Here is a 22,752-nt window from a genome sequence, read left to right as displayed (position 1 = left end):
AGTCTAGTACTGTACTTATATGTTTGTGTATAGCGTATCTATCAGACACTCCACTACAAGTCTAGTACTGTACTTATATGTTTGTGTATAGCGTATCTATCAGACACTCCACTACAAGTCTAGTACTGTACTTATATGTTTGTGTATAGCGTATCTATCAGACACTCCACTACAAGTCTAGTACTGTACTTATATGTTTGTGTATAGCGTATCTATCAGACACTACAAGTCTAGTACTGTACTTATTATATGTTTGTGTATAGCGTATCTATCAGACACTACAAGTCTAGTACTGTACTTATATGTTTGTGTATAGCGTATCTATCAGACACCCCACTACAAGTCTAGTACTGTACTTATATGTTTGTGTATAGCGTATCTATCAGACACTACACTACAAGTCTAGTACTGTACTTATATGTTTGTGTATAGCGTATCTATCAGACACTCCACTACAAGTCTAGTACTGTACTTATATGTTTGTGTATAGCGTATCTATCAGACACTCCACTACAAGTCTAGTACTGTACTTATATGTTTGTGTATAGCGTATCTATCAAACACTACAAGTCTAGTACTGTACTTATATGTTTGTGTATAGCGTATCTATCAACACTCACTACAAGTCTAGTACTGTACTTATATGTTTGTGTATAGCGTATCTATCAGACACTCCACTACAAGTCTAGTACTGTACTTATATGTTTGTGTATAGCGTATCTATCAGACACTCACTACAAGTCTAGTACTGTACTTATATGTTTGTGTATAGCGTATCTATCAGACACTCCACTACAAGTCTAGTACTGTACTTATATGTTTGTGTATAGCGTATCTATCAGACACTCCACTACAAGTCTAGTACTGTACTTATATGTTTGTGTATAGCGTATCTATCAGACACTCCACTACAAGTCTAGTACTGTACTTATATGTTTGTGTATAGCGTATCTATCAGACACTCCACTACAAGTCTAGTACTGTACTTATATGTTTGTGTATAGCGTATCTATCAGACACTCCACTACAAGTCTAGTACTGTACTTATATGTTTGTGTATAGCGTATCTATCAGACACTCCACTACAAGTCTAGTACTGTACTTATATGTTTGTGTATAGCGTATCTATCAGACACTCCACTACAAGTCTAGTACTGTACTTATACATAGCGTATCTATCAGACACTACAAGTCTAGTACTGTACTTATATGTTTGTGTATAGCGTATCTATCAGACACTCCACTACAAGTCTAGTACTGTACTTATATGTTTGTGTATAGCGTATCTATCAGACACTCCACTACAAGTCTAGTACTGTACTTATATGTTTGTGTATAGCGTATCTATCAGACACTCCACTACAAGTCTAGTACTGTACTTATATGTTTCTTCGCTATAGGTTCTACTTCTGGCTTAATTATAGAGCTCAACAAATACTGTTTATTTCTAAATTTACTGGTATATAGTCAAGGTCTTAGTCAGTTGTTATCATTTAAAAAAATTGTTTTCAATACTCTGTTAGTTTTATATCTGCATATATTTTCACCAAACTTCATGTCTGTTTAAATAAATAAACTATTTTGGACTAATCATCGTCTCAGGGTTGTCACTTGGAACACAAGCTCAATGTTGCGTTTTCCAAAAACCAATCATAATCGGCCCTTTATACGTCCATGCATGGTCTTATAACACTCGGCAAGATATGAAACATGTAGATGCTATGAAGAGATGTTAGTTATAAGATATATTTTATACGAAGGTATTTAAAGTTACTATTGACACGAGCTCTACTATTTGAATTTATGAGATTATTCCACAGTTGGTAACACTCGGTGTTAACGCTTTAAATGTTAGTGTTGGATAACACCATCATATGGTGGGAGGAATAGGACATTATTCATTGTTGCCAGAGCAAGGTTAAGGCCACTGATTAATATTATCGAATAGGTACTGATCTTGGCTGTTGATGGGACGTAAAATATATTTGTAAATAAGCTGTTAAGATAAAATGATATTATTTTCAAAAGCTTTCTTTCGTAACAAAAAAAATCCAGAAACATCAGTATACGCCGATGTTCATACCACGTGATTGATTGTCGATAAAACAATGACTGTGCAGGAAAGAGGGAAACAATCCACGGGAGGACATCTGTGTCGAGGTATAATGCCGAGAGACTGAGGAATTTCCCTTAGTATGTTTGTGTTACCGCCACAACGGGGTGTTTTCTACGTGAAAAATCTTCCCAAAAGGTAAAATGGGTGTAACTGGAGTGGTGATACGAACGTCATAGTGACCAGCCTGATAAACTCGTACCTAAAGCTTTATCTCGTGACATTCTCAATTTTACAAGTGGAGAGGCTGTTACATTGTGTCAGGTACGTACAATGCTTTTCATTTAACAGGTTCATACACATTTTCTGTAATTATTACCCTGGCCAATTCATCAAAGAGACATGAAAACCAGGTTTGGAACATTTTGAAGCCTCGTGATACAAAATAAAAAAAATAGTTTCATTATTAAAGGGACAATTTGGTCAGGCTGATTCTGTTACATGATCACGAAAGCAAAATATGTATGGTTCTCTATTCCTTATGAAATATTGACAAATCCAACGCCATTGGTGACCTTTTTAACTAACACCGTTAAAAGTTATTTTAACTATAAAATTAAAAAGGTACAATATGTACGCTATGCTCATGTCCGAGCGAATGTCACGAAAGCTAAACAAATAAATAACTACCGTAGAGATGATAAGATTGTTTTTCAGGCAAAATTGTGAACATTGAAAATTGTTAAACACTCTACCGTAAAAGCATTTCAGTAGTTTCTGGACAAAATTTTAAGTTAGCGTGAGCCGCGACATACAAGACGTCGCACCACTACTTTGTAATTGAATTTGAAAGTTTCACATACTTTGTGAGAAACATGTTATTGTTATTACCGACTTGACTTAACCTTGATTCAGCAGTCACCTTGACTGTGACTCATATTGAAGGCATTTGATAGCTCATTGCTTTATCTGTAATAGTTCAGTTCTTAGAAATATAAATATTAAACATCAGTATAGATTACTTTTATTCAATGTAATTTCAGATATTCTACAATGGTAATAAGTAGTCAAAGCGTAATAAGTAAACACAATTCATACGTGTCCATGAAATATTTTCTTATAACAAACTTCGTTGTTCATAACAGAAGACATTTAATTTGATTTTAATTATATGTTTCACCACACACACACACACACACACACACACACACACACACACACACACGTAGCATCATAGTTAACATACAGCATACATGTCATCCACTATAGAACACGCATCTTTATTCAGACTCGTAGACAAGTTAACACACGCGCATCTTATCGCGGTATCTCCATTAACCATAGCATCGTCAATTCCTTGTGAAACACACTATCATCATAACAATGACGTCATAGATTATTTACAATAAACGCCTAACAATGTCATCATGACGTTCCTACAACACTAGACTAAGGCCACTCAACCTCATCTTACAAGCACACGTCCTACCAGAGCATTATTAAATGACTGATTCGCACCAGGAACCCGTGACATCATAATTAGTTAAAACATTTGTTAAGGAATCTTTATCTTACTTAACAAAGGCATGTTCATCACGTGACCATGATTTAGCTGCAACACCATTTATAGAAAATATCATCATATGCATATTTAAAGTGAACAGTCGGGCAAGGATGGCTCAAGTCGGTAAAAATGGTGTGAATGTATCCAGTATAATTTCTTATGGAATAGAAAAATAAACTTTCTCGTCAAAATCTGTCTGCGTACGTAGAAATTAATTCAAAGTATAGGAATCCTAAAACGTCCTCCCGGCTGACTATGTCCGTGGTTACATTTCCACGCAGCCTCGCTTTCAATGCTTTCAACTTTTCTTTATTTCAATGGTCTGAACTAGGAAACGTAAGCATAACTTGACCGTCGTATTAATATGTGAGAACTTTTGGAAGGCCAATAAACGCATTTAGACTGGTTTTCTTTGCCCGACTATTCACTTTAATATAATTAGGTCTTACACATGAATATGTTGATCCCATTTCTACTTCCGCAGTTTGCACATCCTATAATGCAACACAGGTATGGTCACAAACCTCCCTACGTTATCAGTATAGAGTGTGGCGTCGTTAAAAAGGAAGTGGCTTATCAACAAGATTTTAGATTGTTCATATTCGTCAAGTTACTCAATAGTAGCAAACGAAGTGTCCTAATTGAAGCAGAGAGAATATAACACATTTACGATAGATAAGATATGATAGTGCTGAACAACACCGGCACTATCTACCCGTTTGTAACTCTATTCAATACACTATAATTCTTTTGTAATCCTTCCTGTTTGAGATTGTATGGTAGTTGGTTGACTCTATTTCAGATTGGCATCATTACCCAGACATACAGATAACTAAGAATGGCCTCTGTTAAGCTTTTCACCATTTTCGCAGTACTTGTTTTCTTTACATGGTAAGTTAAAGGTCCTGAGATTTCCAGGATTTGTGTTTATAATTTTAGTTTTGTATGTGCTTCATAAAGTGTGCATATTAATGGGCGATAAATCTTTTTTTTTTTACAAAATGAATATCAGTTTTATTTCAACTCATTAAATTATCTTTTTTTGGTTAAATGGTATTAATTCAATAATTGAGATGGGCATTGTGCGCATGTATTTAAAGATTAACTTGAATAGAATTTTTTATGTTATGGAGATATCTTAATGTGCCTAGTAATTTTTATGTTATATCCCCGTAACATTCAAATTATGAATGTACCTAAATAGGTGTTGTTATATCTCCGTAACATTAAAAATATTAATGTACATATATATATATATTATATTTTATCTCCATATCATAAAACAGTCTTTTCAGATTAGTCCTTATAGCCCAATTTACATGTACTACCACAAAATTCCAAACTAATCATATCATTCCTCTTCACCTTACTTAAACATTTGAACTACTATCTCTCTCACTTACTTTTGAACTCCTTTTAAAATTACAAACTATCATCAGTTGTATAAATGCTTATCCTTGCCGTTTTAGCGCAGTGAGTGCTGCGACAACACAGCCATCAGTTCAAACAACCATGAAAAGTGGACCTACGTCCTCCAATCAAACAACAGTTGAACCAACTCAAGCTAATCAAACGTCAACTGCGGCTGCGCAGACCTCCACTACCGGAAATAACATATCAACCTCATCTTCTGGAGACATGACAAGCATGGCACCATCAGGATCTACTTCTAATCAAACCGTAATTACGTCCACACCCTTCATCATAACCACCACCGCTGGTAGTGGCACGACCTGTTTATCATTGACATTGCTTTTTGTGTCCGTTACTGCATCCTTATTCTAGAAAAAATGCTTTAAATGCTATGTTTAAATGTTGAAAATCTTGATCAACTGCTATTCTTGTTTTTGTATGCCATTATATTTAAGTCGTACTAACGTGTTTTTCGTCACGTACGTTGAAACGTATTCATTTTATAAATCACCTTACATACAGTCATCACAGACAACCGTGTAAATATCATTATTATATAGGTAATGCCACGAGGTAATGATGGCCTTGCCATCAATATAGGACGTCGTATTATTTTCTCGATAGACGGAAATGTCAACTAAGAGTTGGAATTGGCTGCATTATTTCGGAACAAAATAATATTTTTGGCTTGATTACATGATAGTACAATACACTAACGGTTATTGGATTAATTCGCTACTTGAAGACCTCTCGAAATTCATTCGACGGAAATGTGTACAGGTTGTCCTTAAACAGTGCTTAAATAATTTGTCGTGGTATTCTGTAGCATTAGTCGTGAAATATTTAGTAAACCTATACTGTTATCGTGACATACACAGTAAAAGTGTGTTATCTACAGTACCCGACAGTGTACCTTCCGATACCGATAACATATCGTATGTTACATCACGATAATAATATCGGGAATTATGGCTGAAAGTACACTGGAAAATTATTATCGCCATGATTACGTCCTTCTCTGATGTCATAGCAGAAGTCTTCTTCTGTCCCAATTAATGTTGACTGTAATGTGTTATCGGTTCACCATTCTTAGATACAGTTTCTGGTACATACTTGGTGTTCCCCGCACATTCTAGAGATGTTTATGTGCTTTGGTGCCGTATTATTCAAATGCGTTTAACATGTTGTTCTAATATATTTGTATAGTAAGTTTATCATAGTATAAGTGTTGTCAATCATAATTATTTTTTTTTGCTTTCGTAGATATATTACTTATGATCATAATTAAGCATATATCTTGTATGGATGCTGAGATGAACGATGCCTCGCTAGAATAACGATACTTTGATTGTATAGAATCGAAGAACAATGACGGAGACGTGCATATCTTGTTTGTCCTCAAAATATTGTCTGTAACGTTCCTGAGTCTTCTCAAAATGACCGTCAATAAAGAATTTTAATCAATCAGAGTTGCTTTAAATATGTCAATAGTTCAGCATGCAATTGTGCCTTTTGAAGAGATGTGGATATAGGGTTAATCAGACTCACTTCGCATTTAATCGCGACAAAAGCCTTGAATATTAAGAATGCAGTGACACACATCGTGAGTTTAATGAGATGGTCATAGCCTACCGTTCGTTATTTGAGATATATCTTACCTAAATTGTATGACGGCGTGACCTAAATCTGTATGTTGGTGACTTTGTAACCTAGGTTTGTATGATGGTAGTGGCTCTGTGACATAAATTTGTATGGTAATGACTCTTTGACCTAGATTTGTATGGTGGTGACTCTGTGACCTATATTTGTATGGTAATGACTTTTTGATCTATATTTGTATGACGGTTACTCTGTGACATAACATAAATTTGTATGGTAATGACTCTTTGACCTAGATTTGTATGGTGGTGATTTTGCAACCTAGATTTGTTTGGTAATTACTATTTGACTTAGATTTGGATGGTGCTGACCCTGTGACCTAGATTTGTATGGCAGTGACTCTGCGCCATAGATTTGTATAAAAATAACTCTTTGACCTAGATTTGTAAGGTGGTGACTCTGTTACCTAGATTTGTTTGGTAATGACTATTTGACTTAGATTTGGATGGTGCTGACCCTGTGAACTAGATTTGTATGGCAGTGACGCTGTGCCATAGATTTGTATGGCAATGACTCTTTGACCTAGATTTGTATGGTGATGACTCTGTTACCCAGATTTGTATGGTAATGACTTTGACGTAGATTTATATGGTGGTGACTCTGTGACCTAAATTTGTATGGTTGAGATTTTGTAACCTAGATATGTTTGGTGATGACTATTTGACTTAGATTTGTATGGTGCTGACCCTGTGACCTAGATTTGTATGGCAGTGACGCTGTGCCATAGATTTGTATGAAAATGACTCTGTAACTTAGATTTGTATGGTGATGACTTTGTGACCTATATCTGTATGGTAATGACTGTTTAACCTAGATTTGTTTGGCGGTGACTCTGTGACCTAGATTTGTATGGTAATGACTCTTTAACCTAGGTTTATATGGTGTTGACTCTGTAAACTATATTTGTTTGGTGGTGACTCTGTGACCTATGTTTGTATGGTGTTGACTCTGTGACCTAAATTTGTATGGTAATGACTCTTTGACCTAGATTTGTATGGTGGTGACTCTGTAACCTAGATTTGTATAGTTATGACTCTCACCTAGATTTGTATGGTGGTGACTCTGTGACCTATATCTGTATGGTGGTGACTGTAACCTAGATTTATATGGCAATGACTCTGTGACCTAGATTTGTATGATAATGACTCTGTGACCCAGATTTGTATGGTGGTGACTCTATGACCTAGATTGTATGTGGTGACTGTAACCTAGTTTGTGTATGGCAATGACTATGTGACCTAGATTTGTATGGTAATTACTCTGTGACCTAGATTTGTATTGTGGTGTTGCTAATATCTTTAAGTTTATTTGAGTGCCCTGTGCTTTAAATATGTATTACAATTGTTCTTGAGGATGCTTACTCTTGGAGATTTCCTGGTTCTACATTTTTTCGTGTTTTACCAATCAATAATGAATATTGTAATTTGTCGTTATGCTATTGAATTCGAGTCTAATTTACAGTTAATGCTTTAGATATCTGTATTAAAGATGATGTGTACACAGATATATGAATTAAATAGATAAAATCAAAATCCAAATGTTCCATTTGTTTTCGTCCAAGTGTCAAATAACAATACAAATATATATATCACATAGTGAAACTCATGAGATAATTATGTCTATTTAGGGATAAATTCTTCATGTTTTGATATTTGGAATGGTATTTATTTGAAATATTTGTTGTTTACGCAGAAAGGGAGGTAAATGTAATTATAATATAACCCAATTATTTTTATTGTTAGGAATATGTTAGTTAGGGCGAGGGATGACTCGTTTTCCTGTTTACCGATTTATTCAAATTATCTGGCTCAAAATTTTAAACTTAGTAATGGTCTTTTTTGTATTTTCAACATTTTTTTGTTTTTTTTCTGTTATTAGAGATATATTTAGAAAGATTAAATATCAAAGCAAACAGATGTTCTTTTAAGGACTGTGTATGGTGTTTTCCAAGTCTACCAGAAGAAATTAAAAAAAACTTGTCGAGTTCATAATATTTTAATGCATATTAAAATAGCTCGTGACGCATGCTTCCTTTTGGGGTTTTTACCTGTGAAGAACATCTGTCTATCTAAATGTGTTTATAGATTACAGGTGAGTATATACACATGTTATCACAGCGTCTACTGTACTGCTGTGTCCTACAAGATGATAAGTGATACTGTCCATGTAGTCATGCCCTATGCTTATAAATACCAATGTGAAAATAAACAGAGAAAGATGTCGTTATATTCTCACTTATACAAGATAAACGACATTTACTTTTTTCTTTCACTGATACTGTGCAATAGCTGCTTTCATATTATAAAAATATATTTGAAATACATTTTACACATATTTACATAATACTTTGAAAAAAAATAAAAACCAAATACTTCAATGTTTTCGCAAAAATGTCAATGAAAGGTGCATGATAAATATAATAAATGCATATTAAACAAACGATTCAATACCACCAGAGATATATTAGTTCAAGTAAATCTCAAATACACTATAAATCTTCACAAAAAATAAAAAATACATGTGCATAAAATTGTAAAGTTCAATTGCTACAGAAACAGAAAGTTTGCTTTTATTCAGTCAATTATCAAGAAAAGGCCTAGATGTCAATATTAATTATTATTTTTAATATAAATACAAAATGTACAATAATGTATTCATAATTCAAAATAAAACATCGTATTCAGCAGAGATAAGTAACTTTTAAATGCTTTGCAAGAGTCACGAGTTGGCTCCCTTCCCAAAAAATACCATCTTAAACAAGTGAAATATAAATACATAGTATTTACAGAATTCAGAACATTTATTCAAAAATGTAATAAATTAGATTTCAAATAATTGTCCTGTTTTGGATACTAATTATTTGAATTTCATAATTAAATGCAAATAAAATAACCATTCTGTACAGAGACATCATCGCAACGAAAAGAAATAATTCTAATATATAAGGCAAGAAATACATGACAAGATATGTCCTTTGGCAGTAACAAATAAAGTCAACGTAGATAGGAATGGCGCACAAATGCCCACAAGATACATGTCAATGTACTCATATTATAGGACGAATCGCAAAACCCACAACTGTTTAGAGTATTTGATAACCTTTTTACTTCGATAACCGGCCACACTTACGCCTAAAAGCTCCACGTCTGACTATGGCACTCTCTGAGCTGTCGTCACTGCCTGGTGACCCACACTCATTGTCATGACGACTGTCGTTAGGAACGACTAGAGTGTCGACACTACACGGATGTAAGTAGGTCGGGTCTTCCACCCCGGTAATGTTCTCAGTACATTTAAAATACAAACCGTTATCCCACGAATGACAACGCTTGTAGCGTCCATCACCCATACTGTCTAAAGAAGAACTGTCCTTCGTTTGGCATTGATCATGCAGTTCTAAATGTCCTTTGTTTACCATACAGTTTTCATAAGGCGGTTCGTGTATGTCAGCACAAAGGTCATTGATATTCGCATATATTGCAGTTTGTAAACACTCGTCTTCACATTGTTCATATGTATGTTCACTTAGATCTAAAGGCAAACCAAAGTCATGGGGCAGCGACATGTAATGGTTATCTATGGCTGTGTATGGTCCGGATGCTTGTCTTGTAATGGACAAAAGATCCTGTTCCTTTTTCTCTATCGCTTTCCGGCAGTAACATTTGATGTAATCAGTTTCTGTCCGCAGACATTCTGCAATGTGTGGATATTCATCTTTTAAACATTCACGTAAAACAGTAATACCGCGATCTTTAATAGATTTGATGCATTTGAAAATAATAATCCAGGATTCTCGTCGACTTTTCCTCTGAAGAACATTCTCGAGATCGTCTTTATAGATTACACCTGACATATACAGGTGATCTACAACGTCATTGATGTCCACATCACGGGCAATCTTACAAGCTAAACACTCTTCGGTATAAATAATACCTTTTGTTTGACATTCAGTCTTCTCAAGCTTCCCAAAAAGATGCACATGAGATATGCGAAGCGCGTTTTTGAATTTCGCGAACTTTTTCGGGCCATATCCAGCCAATTGAGTGAGTAGTTTTCTAGTCTTTTCCCTCCTGTTTCTGATCCGCCTAAGTGATTCTGCATTTGCTGTACAAATGACTTCTTCTTCCACTAAGTCGTCGAGAATACGTGTGTTGTCTAATTGTAAGTCGTTCATCAAATACACGTGGTTTTCCCTCAACACTGTCTGATAGGTCTCTTCGCAATGACATGGGGATTCTGGTTGGTAAAACAATAGCATTATTATCAAAGTGGACATGATATATTTATTTAGCATAGTAAGGTATGCAATTATCATAATTTAAGTTTCGTACTAGGTCTTTTTGCCATTTTTAAAATTAAGAAATAGAATTGCATCTTAATATTTCATTTCATCATAGAAAGAAATAAGATGCCCCATAAAATTAAACTAAATCTTTAATGGGCCATTTGTTCCATTTAATCAATAATGGGATTAGTCGTAAGGTTATTTAGTGTCATTTAGGATAGTTTAAATTCATCCCACATTCTAATACTTCTAATAATAGTTCTAACAACAAAAACTGAAAAACCAGATACAATTTTTGGGAGATTCGAAACTGTTCTGTTTAAGGATGGTTCTGATTTTTGTTAAGATACAATCATTATCGTTTTTTAAAAACTGATTAAAATAAAGAAAATAAAGAGCAATTTTAGGTCACATTATCGAAAAAGTTATCGTCTTTCAGATTAAAAATTGATATGCCGTACCAAGTTAAAAAAAATGATCTGAAGTCTCAAGTAGTATTGTTAAATAAAATAAACCAACGAATTTTTATGATACAGTGAAAGGTTTAAAACTGGTGGCATGCCTAATGCTGATGTCACAACCATTTTATAATGCCCTACTGATTTATGACCCATATCATTACAGACTAAATAGTACACAATATCCATATGAAAGTAAATCGACATATCTTTGGTTATGATATGACATATAAATGTACATAGAGTGACCGTAAATAAGCAGAACAAAAAGAAAAACTTTGTCACTTCATTGAATACGACACTGTCATAACTGTGGAATGTCTCAGAAACAATTTTTAAAAAAATCATTACTTTTTTCTTTAAATTTCAAATGTATACTTTTTAAATTGTATTTTTTGCTTTAAGTACCCTTGGTTATATATAGCGGCGAACCACACTGACCTCTATTGCACGGCTTGACCGGAAGTCCGTATAGCGAGCCGTCACTACAGTTATCCTCACAATTAGTAGTTTGTCTCCTCCTCTTGGCGGTGGGAAGGTCTGCCGGACGCGGGACACTTGTACATGCTAAATGTTTCAATTGCATCACCAGCGACTGTATCCTATTGGCTGATGCTGGGTCACGATCTTGAAGCTCATTGGATACCTTTTCTAATCCATCGGCAATGACCTTCAGTTGCTCCCTTGAGCTATCCATCTGGTAATAGAAATATGTTATATGAAACCAGGTAATTTTTTGACAAAGTAAACCTCACATAATGAACAAATTGTGGTTGTTGGTATGCAAGTTGAACCAAACGAGAAAATTGGCAACAACTACGAGTATATCCGTTTTATCTAGATATCTAGATAAGAGAATCTTTAAACAGCCTCAGCTATATTTTATTCGTAACGATAGTATATCCAATGCAGACTAAACTTTTCATTTCATGTGGATTTTTATTTTATTTAAGAAAGAGTCTTGGATGCATACGCTATGTTAGGGCTAACTTAAAATAATATAAACTATATTGTGTTACCTCGTCAAATCACTGGCATATCCTCACGTGTCGAGAAATATACACAACATTTCTACCCAACTTAGGTATAATACATCAGATAAATTTGACCTGAGAAGGTTTTGACACGAAATTTATCTGTAATTGATGTGAATACAATTCCATGTGCACTTCAAGTCAATTTTAGTTTAACTCCATCGATATAGACTATTGTGCTCTTTCATGTTAGTATGAACCGAATATTTCCACATGCAACTGACCTGTCTATGCTTGTCTGGGCACACTCTCACCGTACCCGTGACACTTTATCGTTCGTTAAAAAAGTTTAAAAGAAAGAAGCGGATATGCATTCACCTTCCAATAAGATCCCACCTGCTAGACCAGGAAGAATATATGGACAAATAACGGGTATACAGGGTGTGTCTATTGACACTAGGCTGCATATCATAGTTAAAGTACATATATGTCATATCTGGTTACAAATTATGGGTGTTATTAAGTCATATTTGGCCTCAATAAGGCTGATTTAGTCATTACTGACCACAAATTAGGGCTGAAAAAGGTGGCTGCTGGAAGTTAGCCGTGAGTAGATTGTTTGTCGAGAGGGTAGGATTAAATTTCATCTGTTATTATCATGTCGTTATATATGAGTTTTATCTATTTATAGTGCTATATTCACATATTTTGTTTTCAGAAATCTATCATATCTACATAACTTTCAGTTAATTTCTTGCTTTAAACAATGGTGTATTTGAAACATTAACAGCTTTATATGTATTTTGAGTCTCACATTTCGGCACTTGGCTTTGATTCGGAACTAGTTTCTTGAAGGTTAAAGAAAACATGACCTACATACTATAATGTGAATGGTGGTTCATATCTAACCATGTGTAAAAGTTAATGTCTGAGTAGCATATCATTCGTTATGAGGTCCAAACGAAGAACAGATACCCACTGAAGATACTGCATATCGTCCTTATTTGTTCTAGTGACTATGTCCCCTTATGTCAAACGCTTATTGGAATCAAAATGCGATCGTAAAATATTCATCACACAGACATGAAGAGGAAAAGGGAAAAGTTCTGTAGATATCAACTAGAGCCGTGCAAATAAAATATTCTCTAAATAAACCTTGTATTATCAGTATTAGTTTCATCGGGTTATGAAAGAATGTTTTGCAAAGAGTGTGAATCTCAACAAATTTCATTTCATAACCCAATGAAATTAAAAGAAAATATTTATATCAATGCTTATGATTATTTTTTCATACTACGTGTACTTGAATAAAAAAAATATTTTTGAACGTGCGATTTCTTTGTTTTCCAACGGGATATTTTTCAATATCAATACGCAACGTCGATGCTATTGTGAAGTCATGATAACGTCGGGTATTCGCACAAAATCGGATTTAGTATGAAAACGAAGAAGAAATAATTATATACATGTAATGGAGGGATCGGTGGTTATCGTAAGATTTAAAAGTTAGGTGAAGTTACTTCTCCTCCACATAACATATTATAGCTGAGTTGATAGTAGATTTCGAGGATAATAAATATTCGTGAATTGAAATTAGTTACAATTATCCATACTATGAAAATGAGCATCAACTGACCTCGTCATGAACCTCACTTGATGCACAATATGTAAAAATAATATTTTCTATGGGCACTTTGCATGATACATTATAAAATGGTCCCTACCTTCTCTGTATGCAGCACAATTTACATAATCACTTGTTTTGTGCTCATATTGAAATGTTCAAAACTGCCGTGATCAATTAACATTTCCTTTGTCAGTTCACAATTGAAATTGCAAACTATCTGTGTCATTATTACGTAATATTTCTTTATGATTTCTCATTTTCCACTTGATTATATGTAATTAGCCTACACTTCTACGAAGGGTAGAAGAGTTTTGACATTTTTGTTCTAAAAGTGAATGAAGATTCAGAACCTAGAACTCTCAATTTCTGCAAAGACAGTGAAGATATAAATGTACTAAAAATATATGATATTGTCACTCGTTTTTAATTATCTGTAATGGAGCAGTAGAACGTTCAGCTGCATTTTGGTATAAACTCGGTTACATTAGTCTGTCGGTCAAGTTTACAATACATACATGAACCAACGCTAACTCTGTGAGCTCGCATGTCATAAACCAAAGCCGTACTTAATACTATGGAATATGCCTAATAAATAACCCATGAAAGTCAGAATAAGAGTTAACATTGTGTAATTTATAGTTAATAAATTCAATTCGTTTGAGCTTAACTTGACTTTGCATTAATTAAACTATAATAAATGACAATGACGTCATTTTAATTTTGTAGTGTTGATATGTGACAGCATCAGTTTATGAATGATGTTGAATAATTCATGTAATACATTGTCGACACAGACGTTTTATACCAAGGCTCGTTTCTGTATGTTGCCAAACATGTTCATACAAAGAACATAACGCTTAGATTATAATAAAATAGATGGAAATGAGATTAATTCAAGTTGTTATATACATTGTAGATATATTAAAGCAAAACATAAAACACGTTTTGTTATTTTTGTTTAAAATAAATTATGGTCAGAATCTTTCATTAAGACATTGGAGACGTGCGACATATGAATTTTACTGGGACTTTCTCCAAATAATCATATTAAATGAACTAACATAGGAAATATACATGTCTGTGCTACACTCATTTATGATCGGCTATGTCCCTTTCATGATCGTTTATACCATTTCATAATCGGTTATATTTATTTCATAATTAGTTTTACCAGAAACATTAATGAGAGATTGGCAACTTGGCCATTTCTGTGATCGACAGATGAACCTATGTATTTTTAAGTACAGGATAATAACTTTGTATGTTACAAAAGCTCAGTAATTTTCAGATGGTTTTAGTATGATTTTGAAAAGAAAACATAGAATTTTTATCAAAATACACTTCAGATTTTGAATGTCTGATTTTCGAGAAAACAAAAGTGTAATATTAAATCACATTGATCGGGACAATTGGTTGTATCAAACCATGATATAATTTTCAAACTTTGTCATTTTTAAAAGAATACACTGTGGTTAACCAAGGACAAATACCTAAAAACCGAATGTCCTCCCCCTGCCTGTCATCAAAGACAAAGGAGTTTCCAATTTATATGTTTCTGGTTTTACAAAGAAATTATTTTATGAAGACACTATCATTTCAGTTCTTTTTTAACAATCAACTAATGGTTAAATGCAAGAAGAAATGACATAAAACAGCCACATTGAAAGTATATAAGATGAATATACAAACAAAGAGTATCTTATTATGAATTTGGAATGGTGAGTGTTCTCTTCCTCCTGGTTTCCGCCATTGTGATCTAAAGCAATCTAAGTTTATCTCTTACGAAAGTCAGCTTAATACAGCTTAGTACACTGTATCTTCACCTGACAAAGTTAAACAATGTTCCCATGGAGAGTAAAAATGGATAGTTACCATCTCATTTTATCTCATACCTGCTCCGGTGCTTTCGTCTGCCGTAAACATATCTCCAAGAATAGTAAATACAAAGTCAGGGTAAAAGAAATCAAAACGGACGTTATATTGTAAGTAATAGTTAACATAGGGCTGGAATGTTACAACCAAAACTACCAGGGATACAAGGATGTGAGAATAATTCATGAAAGAATTGAATCAAAAACAACTAATAGTGCATTATCATATATGCACTAAAGGTTCTACCCGATAGGCAGGCGTCCATTGTTAAATGATCCACAACCTAACACAGATAACGTCAGTCACTAAAAATAGAAACTAGGTTATACCCATGGGGTTTACCCCGGGTATAACCATAACATGATAAAATACCTGCTCAGGTATAACATTCCTTATTTACAGTGAACATAGAATTGAATGTTGCAAAAATGTATAGCTCGCCAAAGGTAAAATTTGATAACTTCATCATACGGCATGTAATCTATGCAAATTGACACGTAATGCAACATGTCCTCACAGAAAGTGTCACGCGTATACATATGTATCGAATCTTCCTAGTCAGTCAGTCGATATGCATCATGCTACGCAGATATACATGCATAATTAAATGTATTTATCTAACTACCCATATTGCGAACCCGTCCTAATTCAGAAAATGTACAAATAACTTGAATGAATAGAAACATAAGATTCTACACAGGAAAACGAACAAATGAGCACCTGTAATTTGCATCACGTAACACGTGATAAATGGGCAATTACGATTAATTTTACGATAATACTCACTGCATCAAACCTATAATTGACTTACCTTGGACTACCGATCCGGTTACATCTTTGTGGTTATACAGGGGTTTGGTGGAGATTCACGGTCACTCCCGACCGTAGGACAGCAACAGAACGTTTATAGCAGCATTCACCTGGCAATTAGTTATGCATATTCATAAACTAGTACAGGTAAAGCACTGTCTGGAAAATCCGTAATCAAATCTGAGCTAGCTATATAAGCTGTTGTCTGCTGCTTAACGCCCGCTCATGTCTCTTATGTGCATTCGCATATTTTTTGTTTTCTAAATTTCGTATTTATATTAGTCTTCACATATTACTTTGTCTATCTGTATACAACGCCTACAAAACGAAACTTCTACAAAATAACCTGTATACAACGCCTACAAAACGAAACTTCTACAAAATAACCTGCTTACTATATATAAACGGTACAGAAACAAGTCGGTAGGCTGCATGATCATTATAAATCAAACCCATAATCCAGAGACGGAAGGTAATCAGCATTACAAATCAAATAATGCTTAATTTCTTACAGTCTCTTATGTTGTCTGTCTGTCTACCTTCTTCTAAGTCATTATCTAGATGTCAATATGCATGGGACTCCTTATTAGAATTATTCTCGCCTGTATTCCAGGGATTAACTACATTAATGTCGTTATATCCATCCCCGACAATGTCTTAACATGTGTACTGGTATATAGTGAAATAAGTATTATAGATTAAGCCGTCTACTGTTGTTGGTACTTACGGTGAAGTTTCAGTCCGGTTGAAGTATCTTTTCAACACCAGTCAATGATGTTTTTGAGATTTTTAATAAATGATAATCTATTTATAGCAAGTTGGCATATTTTATTCAAAATATGTCAAAAATATACTTGTATTGTTAAAGTTTAAAGATTTGTATACGCGAATCTTAAGGAACAATCACACATTCGTACTCTTTATAAAGATGTGAAAGGAGGGGTATCACTTTGGGCTTTGGGTTTTAATTTTCATGTAAAATGTGTGACCTAGTTTAGCATTTGTTCTATTTTAGCAATAAAATCTTAAATAATTTTGGTGAAAACTTTGAAAGCTTGAGATTGATTTTAAGTACTAGATGTGAATCTTGACATTATTACATTTTAGGATCACGTTGGCTGAGTCAGGTGAATAAATTAGGTCACAGATTATGAATGGTATTGTGTGTTTACTAAGCATCCTCTGTTTTACCATTTTTAAAGCAGGTTTTTAAAATATCGAAGCTGGTTTTAACAGCTTATTTCAAGCAACACCTTCACTGAAGGTAGTATGTTAGAAATGTGTCTCCCTACCCACTGCATGAGAGGAAAAGGGCGACCAATTTTGAAATCTTAATTTCATGGCTACCTAGATAAAAAATCTTTATTTTTCAAATCATTACAAAGCCCCTCCTTTCACCTTTTTGTTTTAATATTTTCTTTTAGATCGCGTATGCGACATATTTAGCTACATCAAGTTCATTTTTGCTGTAAATCTTTTCAAGGATCCTTATAATGAAAATATTATCATTTAAGTGTGAAGCCTATGGATTTTGTGGGGTTTTATCATTTTTTAATTTTACATTTTAGTGTAGTTAAATTAATTTGAATCTTTAATAAGAAAGGCGGTAAAATAACAAATTCCGTAACGGACAAAACATCAACCGCCTATCGGTATGTTTTAGTTTAGAAAAAGTTAGTTATCAGAACTTTTACTGTGAAGAGCATTTATAAAATGGGTTGCATGACACTGTATTATTAATGTCTTAATTACAAATAGGGTCGGTCAATTTTGCGAAATCAATATTCATTTTTATCACATAGCCATTTTGAAAAATATTGGTTACGTTTGCTGTGTGTATGGTGAAATATAGATATTCCGGTGTAATCACAATTTGCGTCAAATGGCTGTCTTTGATTCAAAATGACTGAACTATTGACACTTTCGACTTTGGTATGACTCCTATTTCAAAAAATGTAAACATGTATTGGAGAAAAAGATACATTTGTATGTCTCAGAAGATCCGCCGTATTACAAATAATGATTACTGACAAGGAGTGAAACAAAATAGTGTAACGTTACCGTTTTCGGGGAATCCTTATGGCGATCAGATTGTACAGCGACATATGATAAAGTGAGAGATGAACTTGTTGTGGGAATATGTGTGGGTGAAATGGTGTGCCCATGTAAAAACATTATGTAATCATCTTTGAACAATACAATAATCAGGATATATAAAAAAACATCAATATTACAAATCTTAAATGATTATTTCTCATCTTCAAAAGAAAATAATTTCCTACATATTGTTAAAGTGATATTGAACTAAATATATATTAATTTAACAAATTGGTGAATATTATTGTAGAATGTCATCCTTCTGCGTCCTAACACATTATTAACATTATTAAAATTTAGTTATTGACTTTGTCTATCGTAGGTCGGTGTCATTTACTCGAGTACTGATGATAGATGACATTTGAATAATGATAGGCAAAACAGGTAAACCAATACCTCATTTGAAAATGTATTTCAAAACGAAGCTATTTTAAAATGTAAAATTCCATAGTTTCCATCATATCTGACGAGTCTCGGTATGTATAACACATTTTTTTCATGCTGCCTCAAGGAATATGTAAATCAATTAAAGGTGAATGCTGTACTAGCGCTTTCATGAAAACAATATTAAAGGTTACCTTTTTTGTTAAACGTCCTTAATATCAGTTTTTCCTCTTTCACATAAAATCCTATTGAAGTAAAATATAGGTATCACATTTTCTTATTTTCAGTTACACCAAACGAATTAACATAGTTACTGGACCTTATACAAGATCCTTACGATAATGTAAAACGTGATGATAGCTTTGTTAACTAGGTCGAGTTAAAGCATGTTGTACGCATGCGCTAAGGTATTCCCAATCACAATACTGTCAATCTTTCTTGGTTATAACAAATTAATACATAAAGCTGATGCCTGGATATATATCATAGTATACAGGCGATTTCTTGGCGATTTTCTTCCATCACTTTGATTGCCTGCACGTGTCAATGCTAGAGCTTGAGAAGTGTTAATATCAGATTGACGCCAGGTACAGTATTGATAGATTGATAGTTTGTCCGTTTCCTGATGGCTTTACGACAGTGGTCATATATAGCTGGTCAGTGTGGTTGGCCGGACATCAGAGCTGCTAAAGGCCATGTATATTATTTTGGCCACAGGCGATGGGAACATCACATGTATTTATACATGTATATGCACGAATGGCCAGTTGTACGGACAATCGTTCAGGAAAACATTAATAACTTTAAATAACAATACGGAAAGCAAAACCAATATAGAACTATTCAGAGCATTTAAATTACAATACACAAAGCAAAACCAATGTAAAACTATTCAGAACATTTAAATTACAATACGGAAAGCAAAACCAATATAGAACTATTCAGAGCATTTAAATTACAATACACAAAGCAAAACCAATGTAAAACTATTCAGAACATTTAAATTACAAAACACAAAGCAAGACCAATGTGAAACAATTTAGAACGTTTAAATTACAAAACACAAAGCAAGGCCAATGTGAAACAATTCAGAACATTTAAATTACAAAACACAGGGCAAAACCACTGTAAAACTATTCAGATCGTTTAAATTACAATACACAAAGCAAGACCAATGTGAAACAATTCAGAACGTTTAAATTACAATACACAAAGCAAACTGAAAACCGTTCAGAACGTTAGCTTGCCGTTTTGATGATATATAAAGGAAATGCTAATCGCTCCCCGAAATCACACTGTTTACAGCTGTATAACGATTTTTGTTGGTTGTAGCTGTTGTTGTTGGGTTTTTTTTCAAATCATTGATTTGAAACTGGACCTTATTCAGCGCTCAATACCTATTTTAACTAATAATTGATTTTCTTCACATTTAAGTTTTATGGTCTATGACTTGCTGTCTTTTGTCATAGAAAAAAACGGATTCCTATCTATACGGATATCAGATGTCGGTCACGTGAAACAACTCAGGTTTCAGATATTACCAGAAAGTTTTTAAACAAAATGCACGACATTTCTTCCCTCTATCTGAATAGTATGTTGGTGCTTTTATGGATCAGAAGCATCGTTTATATGTATGTCTTACAACAATTTGTTAGTGTGAAAATTACAGGAAGTACAACTTTAAGAAATCCAAAAAAAACATTATACTAACTATATATAATAATTCATTTTTTATTTCCGTTTAAATGCTTTGCGATAGTAACATTCCCGACTATGAATGCAATACTGATGTTTATTACGTAAACAAGAAACACTGCACAAACGATGATCAGACGTGAATTCACCCTTGTCGTCACACATTACGTTTTTTATATCGATCTCAGCATAATGGTCCTCCTCATCGATATCGTACCCCACAGAGATCCCGTTTCCGTCAGATATGTGTACGTGGTTGTCGGCCCTTGTCATGTCGGGGAATAGTGTGACCACTTTACATAGATTTTCGCAACTTTTTGAGGAGTACAACTGACGTCTATCATCCTCCAAAATATAACCGTCAGAATGTCTTGTCTCTGCTTTAATATCCCAGGGATATGTGTATAGTGGATCTTCTACTTGGCGAATTGGTTCATAAATACCAGAAATCGAACTTCCCTCGGTTATATCCACCACGGCCAACTAGTAGGTAGCATACTTTGGTAGTAGGTAAGCATCGATATCTTCAGCTACCTTATCCTCCAAACATTTATTGCTTTCACCTGATATACTCCTAGTAGCATCAACTACACTTTGATCTGGGTAATTACTTATTGATACATTTATCATGTTCCGTTTGACATTTTGTCTACAATGCATTCCTCGATTAATAGGATTATCAATGGTGTCACACATTACGTTTTTTATATCGATCTCAGCATAATGGTCCTCCTCATCGTACCCCACAGAGATCCCGTTTCCATCAGATAGGTGCACGTGGTTGTCGGCCCTTGTCATGTCGGGGAATAGCTCGACCACTTCATACAAATTTTCGCAAGAGGAGTACAAATGGCGACTATCAGAGGTCGAACTTCCCTTGGGTATATCCACACGGCGAGACTTCGGTAGTAGGTAAGCATCGATATCTTCGGCTATCTTATCCTCCAAACATCTATTGCTTTCACTTGGACTATTATCATTTGTTGTGCTCTGCCACTGCCAATCTTTCCTCCGAACACCATGAACACGGTTCATGTAACCAGAGTAGTTTTTATTACAGTTCGTTCTGTTCCTAGATGTCTGACTTACAGCATTAGACATGATGATGTTATTCTGCTATCACTTTAAACGTCTCCAAGGAATCGTTGTTGAAACGAACTGAAACCATACAAAAATACCTAAATATAATATCACTGTTATGTTATTATTAGACAAATAGCAATATACAGTCAAACCTGTCCTAGCGACCACCTCTGTATAAAGACCACCTACTTAGTAAGACCACTTTTCTGGGGTCAAAAATGACCAATATTAACACAAAAATTCAATCAGCATATAAAGATCATCTGGCTATAAAGACCATTTTCCGTTGTGGCATGTGTGGTCTTTATAGACAGGTTTGACTGTGTAATATAAAGAAGAAAGACTTATCATGCTGTATGAGATGTACTGTTATTTACAGCCTGGAGTTTCGGGGTGTTGGTAGGCAAGCCGCTGATGGTTGATGGCTGTCGGTAGAAAGCTTGACGATATTTAGTAAAATGTTTACAAAGTTGCTAGAGTTAGAAGTTAGTTGGTGTGTTGAGGTTGATGGGATACTGATTCAGAATATGAATGTGCAAGAAAGGGTATTATAGATATGGTTTGCTACAGAATAATGTATACATGGTTTGAGAAAATATGTATGGTTGTTATGCTCTTGTTCATGTAATGATGTTAAGCAACCAATGGAAATTGTATGTTGTAACTATTCTTTCCGACATGTGTAAGCAAATATTTAAAAATATGATATTTGGTAGTATTGGAGTTTGTGAGTTTGTAACTTCCGACCGTAGTCTACCGATGATGTCGGTAGGGTTGA

The 22,752-nt window shown here is 34.2% G+C and overlaps 1 protein-coding gene and 1 long non-coding RNA gene across 6 annotated transcripts; one reads left to right on the top strand and one right to left on the bottom strand.

Annotated features, from left to right (window-relative positions):
• The first annotated feature begins 2,097 nt into the window (after positions 1-2,097).
• Positions 2,098-6,494, top strand: LOC138322717 (uncharacterized). Its single transcript, XR_011208461.1, has 3 exons — positions 2,098-2,377; positions 4,420-4,508; positions 5,087-6,494. It is a non-coding gene; the product is annotated as an uncharacterized lncRNA (long non-coding RNA).
• Positions 6,495-8,232: 1,738 nt separating this feature from the next.
• LOC138322716 (uncharacterized) lies at positions 8,233-19,542 on the bottom strand. 5 transcript variants are annotated; one of them, XM_069266769.1, is made up of 4 exons: positions 19,391-19,542; positions 16,717-16,825; positions 11,874-12,129; positions 8,234-10,925 (listed from the first exon to the last, which is right to left on the bottom strand). In XM_069266769.1, exons 3-4 carry the CDS (start codon positions 12,127-12,129, stop codon positions 9,793-9,795), a joined length of 1,389 nt encoding a protein of 462 aa, XP_069122870.1. In that variant the 5' UTR covers positions 16,717-16,825; positions 19,391-19,542; the 3' UTR covers positions 8,234-9,792. The 5 variants fall into 5 exon arrangements, with proteins under 5 accessions (XP_069122868.1, XP_069122872.1, XP_069122871.1 ...); XM_069266767.1 differs by lacking the exons at positions 16,717-16,825; positions 19,391-19,542 and adding an exon at positions 15,906-16,246 and having other exon boundaries at positions 8,233-10,925; XM_069266771.1 differs by lacking the exons at positions 16,717-16,825; positions 19,391-19,542 and adding an exon at positions 12,691-15,231 and having other exon boundaries at positions 8,233-10,925.
• Positions 19,543-22,752: the final 3,210 nt, after the last annotated feature.

The sequence above is a fragment of the Argopecten irradians genome, chromosome 5 (assembly GCF_041381155.1).
Source record: "Argopecten irradians isolate NY chromosome 5, Ai_NY, whole genome shotgun sequence".
Classification (NCBI taxonomy): Eukaryota; Metazoa; Mollusca; class Bivalvia; order Pectinida; family Pectinidae; genus Argopecten; species Argopecten irradians.
Note: the sequence above shows the minus strand (reverse complement) of the source record. Positions and strands in the feature narration are given on the sequence as shown.

Bases quoted from the DNA above. Each gene is read 5' to 3' on its own strand.
- LOC138322716 (XM_069266767.1), bottom strand. The intron at 10,926-11,873 runs GTCAGTGTGGTT...TTTACCAACCAG, and splicing joins GGTCAAGCCGTGCAATAGAG to AATCCCCATGTCATTGCGAA.